The sequence below is a fragment of the Dipodomys ordii genome, unplaced genomic scaffold, assembly GCF_000151885.1.
Source record: "Dipodomys ordii isolate 6190 unplaced genomic scaffold, Dord_2.0 Scaffold197, whole genome shotgun sequence".
In the NCBI taxonomy this organism is placed as follows: domain Eukaryota; kingdom Metazoa; phylum Chordata; class Mammalia; order Rodentia; family Heteromyidae; genus Dipodomys; species Dipodomys ordii.
The window spans coordinates 2091973-2102175 of record NW_012267413.1 but is presented as its reverse complement, the minus strand read 5'-3'; the positions used below and the strand labels follow the sequence as shown (position 1 = coordinate 2102175).

The window sequence follows — 10203 nt, the reverse complement described above, 5'->3', positions numbered from 1 at the left end:
CTTCTGGCTTTTTTCTTTTTGCTTATGTGGTGCTGAGGAATCGAACCCAGGACCTCAGGCATGCAAGGCAAGCGCTCTACCACTGAGCCACCTTCCCAGCCCATATGCAGATAGTTTGTTTAAAAATCAATGGCTTAGCTGGGCACCAGTGGCTCATGCCTTTGATTCTAGCTTCTCAGGAGGCTGAGATCTGAGGATTATGGTTCATGCCAACCTGGCTGACTGCCCGTGAGACTCTCAACTCCAATTAACCACCAGAAAACCGGAAGTGGCGCTGTGGCTCCAAGTGGTAGAGTGCTAGCTTTGAGTGAAAAAGCTCAGGGACATTGCCCAGACCCTGAGTTTTTAAAGCCCCATGATCACTCCCCAAGACCCCCACAAAAAAGAAAAAGGCTGGTGGGGTTGTACAACAATGCATTTTTCTAAAATAGAATGGTACACCTAAAACTATAAATTCATGGGGATTTTCTCTCTGATGCTGGGGATTAAATCCAGAAGCCTCTATAAATTAAGCAGGTTTTTCCATTTTCCAGCCTAGTATTGTACAGAAATAAAAGTCTAATAAAAATAAGGTATAAAGCTAAGTGTGATGGCTTACATCTGTAACTCTAGCTACATGGTGGCAGAGATATGTGGATCAAGATTTGAGGACAGCATAGGGAAAAAATCAGTGAGACTCTTCCTCAAAGGAAAACCAGACGTGTTGGTAGATCCCCGTAATCCTAGTATTGGAGGAGTTCTGAGTATAACTAAGAGTAATTTTTTTTTGGAGTATAACTAGAGTAGTTTTGAATATGACTAAGGAAGAAAAAGCATAAAAACCAAAGAAAAAAACAATTAGCATTTAAAGTAAATGAAAATAAGCTTTTAAATTATAAATCAGAAGTGAACTCTAATCATTAAAAATGAAACAAAGGAATATAATATTGACATGATGTTCTTAAGGTGCTGGGGCTCAAACTCAAGGTTTGTACATGCTAGACTGGTACTCTAACCACTGAGCTACATCCCTAGCCTCCCCATTTTTTTTCCCTCTGTTAAGAGACTTTCCAAGTAATATTTTTCCTTCTAGTTTATTTTTAGAGCAGTAGGTTGACCGACTTTGAGATGACTATTGGTTATTTCTAAATTTTCCTATGTGTGACATTTTTCTTTTCACTGTTGATCACCTTGATTGCCTTAGAATTCTTCTTGGCCCATATTACAGTGTCGTCCTCCATTTTGTCTAGTGTCTATTTGCCTTCTGTATCTTTTTCTGTCCTCCTTATTCTAAATACTTGGGAAATCTTTTCCTTTCCTGTTAATATGTTTGGATAGCATTTTCTGAAACCCTAAAATGTAAAAACATGACTGGGAAAGGCAGTGTGCACTTGCCACGCCAAGCTATGGGGGAAGCAAAACAGCTGGGCATAGTGATGTGGCCTGTTATCTCAGGGACAAGTTATGCATAAATAGGAACAGTGCAGTCCAGCCTGGCGTACATAAAGTGAGACCCATCTCAAAAATAACATAAAAAGTAATAGAGTACCCACTTAGTGAGCATGAGATTCTAAGTTCAAACCCCTGTACAAAAACAAAAACATGGCTTTTTACTGCCTACTCAGAGTTGACCTTTTGCATAGATGATATGCTTTCTTACATTCACAAGGTTTTAGAAAATTCTACAAGTGTATGGGTATGGCTTGAGTTTTTAAGAAACCTGAGTTTTGGCTGTTTACAACATTTGAGATAGAATTTTTGCTTTCTTTATAACAAAATGGCCTATAGATTATGAGATATTATTTTGTTATTTTAGTGGTAGTACGTGTGTGTCCCTGAGAAAACTGAAATATTGAATACTTTTGGTTTAGTCTTATGGATGAATGTACATTTAAAAAATAATAAACTTGAATTAGGAAACAGTATCAAGGATATCTTTTAATCTTAGGACCAACACTTCTTCAAAGAATTGATGGCCAAACAAGGAACTGGTGGCTCATGCATCTATCTCAGGAAACTGAGATCTGAGGATCATGGTTCGAAACCAGCTTGGGCAGGAAAGTCTGTGATATTCTTATCTCCAGTTAACCACCAAAAAGCTGGAAGTGGAGCTAAGGCTCAAGTGGTAGAGCACCAGCCTTGAGTGAAAGCCATATAAGAGCTCAAAGTCCAGAGAAATAATGAAGATCTTAAGAGCTTTTGTTTATATGTGTATTGTGTAAGTTTATTAGAAAGTAAAACTTAAAGATTAAAAAAATACTGTTTCATTTAAAATAGCAAAGATAAGCTATCTATCACATGTTAAGTACATTAGAAAAAAATTCCCCAAACAAAATTATGAGAAAAGTAGTATTCCATTATATACTTGTAAAGTATGTGGAAAGCAGCCAGGCCATGCTGGGGATTAAACCTAGGGCCTTGTGCAAAATAAGCATGTACTTTTATCAAGTCACTGAACTACATACCAGCCTTGGTTAATTAGTATAAGACATCTGAAGTCTTTTATCTGATTCTACATTTCATATATTGCAATAATTTATTTTGATTGAAATGTACAAAGAAAACTCTGGCTTTACAGATATGTATAGTTGGTAAAGGGAGGAATGCTTTCATAAAAGCCTTTTCAGATAATTGTCAGGCTTTGATGTTCCAAATTCAACTAATTATTACAGTGTAGGGTAAGAAATCATAGTCACCTGGGTACTGGTGGCTCACGCCTGTAATCCTAGCTACTCAGGAGGCTGAGATCTGAGGATTGCAGTTCAAAGCCAGCCAGGGCAGGAAAGTAGGTGAGACTTATCTCAAATAAACCACTAGAAAACCGGAAGTGGTGTTGTGGTTCAAGTGGTAGAGAGCTTGCCTTCAGCTGAAGAGCTCACGGACGGTGCCTACGCCCAGAGTTCAAGCCCCACGACGGACCAAAAAAAATTCGTATTTATAAGTTTATATTGTTCTTGCACATTTTAAAATATAGCATTGTGTACTAATGACTTGAAAAAATACCAGCTCCAAAATGGTATCTCCTCCAAAAAATACAACTTTTTTTTAAAAAAAAACCCATTCTATCTCATCAGAGAAATCTTTAATGTGAAGCTGTCAAACTCACAAGTTCCAAATACATTTTTCAAAATTTTAATTTTTATCTAAAAACTCTTATTTTTCCATTGCCACAAAACACTTATTTTTCTTGAAGTAACAAGATCATTTTATTCAAGGAAATGCCTGCCAGATACCTGAATCTGTATAGTTTGTCATTTGTTCTTTCAAGTAAAAGTGGCACCTGTGGCTCATGCCTGTAATCCTAGCTACTCAGGAGGCTGAGATCTGAGGATTGTGCGATTCAAAGCCAGCCCAGGCAGAAAGGTCTGTAAGACGCATCTCCAATAAACTACTTAGAAAACTGGAAGTGTCCCTGTAACTCATGTGGTAGAGCACTAGCCTTGAGCTGCAGATCTGAGGGACAGTTCTCAGGCCCAGAGTTCAAGCCCTATGACAACTACCACCACCACTAAAAATCCCAGCTAGCTTATGTTGCAAATCATTCACATAAATGCTTCTCTTTCAGACAACTGCTAGAATATAGAATTGTTTTTATGTGTACTTCTTGTCACAATGTTATAAAGGTGTGTGTGTATATGACAGTTGATAGTTAACCAAAATAATTTTTGTTGCTGGGTACTATTGGTTCATCCCTGTAATCCTAGCTACTGAGGAGGCTGAGACCTGGAGGATGGAGGTTCCAAGCCAGCTGGGCAGAAAAGTCTTCAAGATTCCATTTCCAATTTACCACCTGGTAGACTGGAGGTGTAACTCCAGTGGTAGACTGCCAGCCTTGAGTAAGAATGCTGAGGATGAGGCCCTGAATTCAGGTCTAGTAACAGGACAAAATAGTAATAATAATTACTATTACTGCTGCTTCATGAAGTTCTTTCCTTTTTCTTTTTTTTTTGTCGGTTGTGGGGCCTGAACTCTAGGCCTAGGCACTGTCCCTCAGCTCTTCAGCTCAAGGCTGGAGCACTCTGCCGCTTGAGCCATAGTTTCCTTCCAGCCAGGCTGGCTTTGAACCAAAATCCTTAGATCTCAGTATCTGAGGATTTATAGGCATGAGTCACCAGAGCCCCACATCAAGAAAACTTCTCAATGATACTGGCCTATACCCTATCCCACTTGGTATTTGTGCTGTTTTGAGAATGTAATGACTAATGATAGAATTTGGTGTTGCTTAATTGCTTTGCTTGAGTCCTATTAAATCTGCAGTGTCTACCTACCATTACTTTTATACTGTCAGTGCTTGGTATCGTGTTGCAAAATATAAAAATAGTTTTGACCTCATGAATTCTCTGAGAGAGGGATTCATAACATTTTGAGAACTGATAGTGTCAATGATTAATAGGATGGCTTTGATTGCTACTGGTATTTGAAAATAAAAAATCTTTATTTCATTCTCTAGGTAAAACTGAATTGCAACTCTTGAGCTTTTAACATGATTTTAGTAATTGTGGTCTTGCCTTTGAAATTTAAAAAAATGTTAACTATAAGTTTGTATGATAATGCATTCTTTTTTAAAATACATTTTTGAATTTATATTTTTGGGCTTTTAAATAGCATACCATTTAATATTTGGGCTCAAAGTGAAGGAGCTCATTCTGTTACAGACACTGGGTAGCTTTGTTTCTGATAGCTAGTAGTCAACTGTGTTTTTAAATCAATTGTTGGGTCTTGCTGGCTCAACTTCCAAGTTGTCCTAGTCCTAACCCTGTTTTAGCCAAAGACTGTTGTTGGAAAGAACACACAAAGGCCTTGTGTCCTTGGTGCCCTACTAACAAGGAGCATGTTCTCATTCTAGTGGATTAAATCTGCTGTGGTGTGCATTCCCTTTCCAAATTTCGTTCTTCCTTTGGCTGGTTATTTCAGTAACAGATCATTTTAATGTGATATAGCTTTTTCTAATTACATAGTCCTAGAGAGAATTACTAGAATAAGCTTTTTCCAGTTATTACATTGTCCTAGTGGAAGGGATTACCAGAGTAAAATAAAATGTTTCTTTCTCTGTGGTAGGATGTGATGGAGCTGCTTGAAGAAGATCTCACCTGCCCAATTTGTTGCAGTCTGTTTGATGATCCTAGAGTTTTGCCTTGCTCACACAACTTCTGCAAAAAATGCTTGGAAGGTCTCTTAGAGGGAAATGTGCGCAATTCTCTGTGGAGACCATCTCCATTCAAGTGCCCTACATGCCGTAAGGAAACTTCAGCTACTGGAGTCAATAGTTTACAAGTCAATTACTCCCTGAAGGGTATTGTGGAAAAGTATAACAAAATCAAGATCTCTCCCAAAATGCCAGTGTGCAAAGGACACTTGGGCCAGCCTCTCAATATTTTCTGCTTAACTGATATGCAGCTGATTTGTGGGATCTGTGCTACTCGGGGTGACCACACCAAACATGTCTTCTGTTCTATTGAAGATGCCTATACTCAGGAAAGGGATGCCTTTGAGTCCCTCTTTCAGAGTTTTGAGACCTGGCGTCGGGGAGATGCTCTTTCTCGCTTAGATACCTTAGAAACTAGCAAGAGGAAATCCCTACAGTTACTGACTAAAGATTCAGATAAAGTGAAGGAATTTTTTGAGAAGTTACAACATACTTTGGATCAAAAGAAGAATGAAATCCTGTCTGACTTTGAGACCATGAAGCTTGCAGTCATGCAAGCCTACGATCCAGAGATCAACAAACTCAATACCATTTTGCAGGAGCAACGAATGGCATTTAACATTGCCGAGGCTTTCAAGGACGTGTCAGAACCGATTATATTTCTGCAGCAGATGCAGGAGTTCAGGGAGAAAATCAAAGTAATCAAGGAAACTCCTTTGCCTCCCTCTAATTTGCCCTCAAGCCCTTTAATGAAGAATTTTGATACTAGTCAGTGGGAGGACATAAAACTAATAGATGTGGATAAACTTTCTTTACCCCAAGACACTAGCACATTCATTAGCAAGATTCCCTGGAGCTTCTACCAGCTATTTATGGTAGTCCTTCTGCTTGGCCTTATTTTTTTCTGTCCTACCTTATTCCTAGAATGGTCTTTATTTGATGAATTGGCAAGGTGGAAGGACCATTTTTCAAACTTCAGTTATTATCTAACTAAATCAGCTGGTTTTATAGAACAATCAGTTTTTTACTGGGAACAAGTGGCAGACATGTTTTTCATTTTCAGTGAAAGAGTTAAGAATTTTACTTTGGTGGTACTGAACAATGTGGCAGAATTTGTGTGCAAATATAAACTATTATAAAATCTCTTTAGCTCTGCAGTTTTTTTTTCATAAAAAAAACGGATAGAAATTGATATAAGGGTAGTAACTCAGATTTAGTCAAGATTCCAGTCATTTTCTTCCAAAAGTTTTTCTGTTTAAAGTAATGTGTATACATGTTCAAATTTGGTAAAAATAAAGATAAAAGTGAAGTTTTCATGTGGTGGAGTACTTGTTTAACAATCACAAGCCCAAGTTGAGCCCCTACTGTTACCACCTGAAGGGTTGGAAGGAGAGAGGATGAATAGGTTGGGTTTCCAAGTTTTTCTAGAGGGCTGATTCCTTTCTCACCAAAATGTAAATTTTATGTGAAGAAAAACTGGTTAATGACACAAAGCATTTTTAGGAAGATGGATATTCTGTCAGTTTTTCACCAAAAATGACATGCTATTAGGTGACTGTGCAAAAATGTTGTTTTTGTTGGTTAGTTTTTATGGTTGTACTAAGGTTTTAACTTAGAACCCTGTGCTTGCTAAAAAGTGCTTTGCCACTTGAGCTATATACCCTAACCCCAAAACATAAGTTTAACAAAAAGATTGCAGTCATCTTTTTTTTTTCCCACTGGCAGCGGAGTGTTGTGGTTTTAAGTATGAAGCAAGTGTCCAATCTACTTACTCTACTTGCTTATAGAATTTGAGCCCATAATCCTAGCTACTTGGGAGGCTAAAATAGGGAAGCTTGCAGTTTGAGGCCAGCCTGGGCAGAAAAGGTGGTGAGATTCTTTCTCAACTTATAGCTGGGCTCCCTGATGTGTACTTGTAATCCCAGAAAATTAAGACCCTGTCTTATATTAACAAACAGCCAGGTGCTGGTGGCTCACACCTGTAATCTTAAGATCTAAGGATTGAGGTTCAAAGCCAGCATGGGCAGGAAAGTCCATGAGACTCTAATAAACCACTCAGAAAACAGGAAGTGGCGCTATGGCTCAAGTGGTAGAGTGCTTGCCTTGAGCTGAAGAGCTGAGGGACAGTGCCCAGGCCCAGAGTAAAAGCCCCACAACTGACTAAAAAAAGTAAATAAAAATAAAAATAACGAACAAATAGATCTGGAGCCATGGCTTGAGTGGTAGAGCCATATCTAGCAATTTCAAGGTCCTGAGTTCTAACTTCATACTGTCCTCCCCCAAAAGACTTAACCATAAATGAAACTATTTGCTGTTATAAACTATAAAGTAAACAGCTGAACACTGATGATGATTAAAGATTCCCATAGAACAAAAATAATTTTTGTGCCTGGAATTTAGAAAATAAAGATGTAATCTTACCTTGGAACTGCTATTTAGTCTTCTTTATTTCTGTCATGGGAAAAAAAAAATTCCTGTGAAAGTCCATTAAATGGGATAGAATTCAGAGAAGAGTGTCTACCTTATTTCTTTAGTTTGATTGAGAGGTAAGAAGGAACAAAAAAATGGCAACCAAATTTTTTTGAGTGATAGTACTGAGGCTTGACTTTGTTCAGGTCCTGGTACTCTTGTTTAGCTATTTTGTTCAAGGCTGGTGTTTAACTCCTGGCTAGCATTTTACTACTTAAGCCATGCCTCCACTTCTGGCTTTTTCTGGAGATAAAAGTCTCAATTTGTTGCTACAAATGGGGATTACTGGATTACCGGTTGTGAGCCACCGTGCCATCTTGGAAGTAACTACTTTTTATATTACTGAAGAAATTCAGTTATGAGAAAAGTCAAAATTCTGGGTGAGGTAATTACCACCTCACTCCCAACAGAATTGTAATTTAACCACTATATTGCCTAAGGGCATCATAAGAAATTCAGACAATTGTTTCCTTATACATTTTACCTCTGTCTTGGGGGGGGGGGGCGTTTCATGAGAAATAAGAAGGTCTGAGGAAGAGTAATGCTTGGTAAATTTTTGTTTCACATATAGATTATACCATGGTTCCATACACTTCCATCCTAAGAGTGTAGTTTTGTTTTTTTCTTTAATGGAATAAAGGCAAGGGATATTTCTGACATCAGTCCTGATCTATTGTCATTTTTCCCCTGGAACTATTGTTTCATCTGTTGGATTTTCCATTTTGTATACTGCAAAAATTCCTAAGCAACTCAAATTTGCAAACACAACTATGGATACACTATCTTAGGATAGTTACCTAGGACTCTGGCTCTCTGGGTTTTGTTATTCTCCCCTCCTCTCTTTCTTAGTCACATATAACTAACAACATTGCTGCTAATAGGTTGATTTATGAGTTATCCATAGTTTGTGGATGATGGTGTGTAGCCTCTAGTTTGAAGCAAGAGAAGAATGAGTAGTCAGGAACTGGTCACTTTGAGCATGGGAGGGAAGATATTCACAACAAGACTTTCTGCCATAAAGCAATTTCCTGCCTCTTGATTGGCCCGAATGTTAGATGGCAGAGACCAAGAATTCAGCATGGTTGGTGGCCAAATTTTTGTTGACAGAGATGGTGTTCTATTTAGTTTCATCTTAGAGTTTTTGAGAAGTCGCCAGCTTTTATTACTCTCTGACTTTTCAGACTATAGTAGACTTCAGAGAGAGGCTCTTTTCTATGAACTTGATTCTCTGGTTGATCTCTTAAATAAACCAGCATCTGCTACAAGAAAGACCTGTTCTCCTGAAGGTACATTTTTTAAACCAAAATTCTCAAGCTTTTTTCAGAGTGTTTGGCTCCTGCAGCAAAGCAATTGAGATGCTAACTAGAAGGATTAGTGTTCACAGAACAACCTTCAGCACCTACTTGGAGTAGTACCTCTTTCTCTGCTCAGATGACCTTCCTTTCACTACCTCCACAAAGACCTTATCATGACCTGGTTTTCCAATGTGGCTCTGACAACACTGATAAGCAAACCGGAATCAGGTATTAGTTCCTTATGCCTAAAACTTTCCTTGGAAGAAATGCTTTCTTGATCATTGGAGTAATCAGTAGAGTTCAGTAGAAATTTTTTTTTTTCTAAATCTGGACAACACTGCTGAGAGTACTGATGGGATGTGGGACAGTAGGAGTAAACCAAGACTATAGTCTTGCAAATTAAAAAAGGAAATAGTTTAATATTTAGATTATATTCCATTGCTAGTGAATTTGGCTTGGAAGTGAATCCCCTTATATTCTCAGTAGATTATTTTATGCTTCCATATTGGAAAGGTTCGTTTCACCTGATTTCCTTACACAGCGTTTGTTCTTTCAGTACTTTGATTTTGGTTTTTATTCAGTGGAGAAGGTGAAATATCATTAAATACCTTTGTCTCATGGAGAATTTGATGTCCTGTTAATACTGTGGCTTTTTTTTTTTTTTTTTGGTCGGTCATGGGGCTTGAAGCCTGGGCACTGTCCCTCAGCTCTTCAGCTCAAGGCGAGCGCTCTACCACTTGAGCTACAGCGCCACTTCTGGTTTTCTGGTGGTTTATTGGAGATAGGAGTCTCACGGTCTCTCCTGCCCGGGCTGGCTTTGAACCGCGATCCTCAGATCTCAGCCTCCTGAGTAGCTAGGATTACAGGCGTGAGCCACCAGCGCCCAGCTACTGTGGCTTTTATACTAAATGGGCTCTCAGAATATTAAGGACTGCTCCTGAATTGTTTCTTCTTCGGTTCTTGACTGTATCCCAAGGCTGATTTCTACCATATAGTTGGAGACATGCTACCTTAAAAATGTCTTAATAATTTTTATTAAATGTGAAAGCAAGTATTAATTTTTAAGAGGAAAAAAGAGCATGTATTTGTTTTTAAACAGCATTTAAAACCTTTAAAAAAAGGTAGACAGGGTACTTTCTTAACTTCAGCAGTAGCCATCAGGAAGGGATACCACTGTTTATTTCTCCCATAACATAGTCACTGATCTTGGCTTACCAACTGGAGAACACTGGGCAGTATAATTGAGTATGACAATATTTCAGTACTGAGGCTTGAACTACAGACTGTGCTCTTTGTGAGCTTATTCCCTTCTTG

At 38.3% G+C, this 10203-nt stretch overlaps 2 protein-coding genes across 3 annotated transcripts in view; both read left to right on the top strand.

Annotated features, from left to right (window-relative positions):
* The window catches only part of Trim13 (tripartite motif containing 13), a 42530-nt gene extending 36089 nt beyond the window's left edge, over window positions 1-6441 (top strand). For both annotated transcript variants that reach the window (XM_013034851.1, XM_013034850.1), the window contains one exon: window positions 5038-6441. In XM_013034851.1, coding sequence (XP_012890305.1) covers window positions 5038-6264 — 1227 coding nt within the window. In that variant the 3' untranslated portion in view covers window positions 6265-6441. The remainder of the gene's footprint in view (window positions 1-5037) is intronic.
* Window positions 6442-8543: 2102 nt separating this feature from the next.
* Kcnrg (potassium channel regulator) lies at window positions 8544-9124 on the top strand. The gene is given in 3 exon segments (XM_013034852.1): window positions 8544-8840; window positions 8842-8966; window positions 8968-9124. Coding segments are annotated over 3 exon segments (579 nt in total).
* The last annotated feature ends 1079 nt before the right edge of the window (window positions 9125-10203 follow it).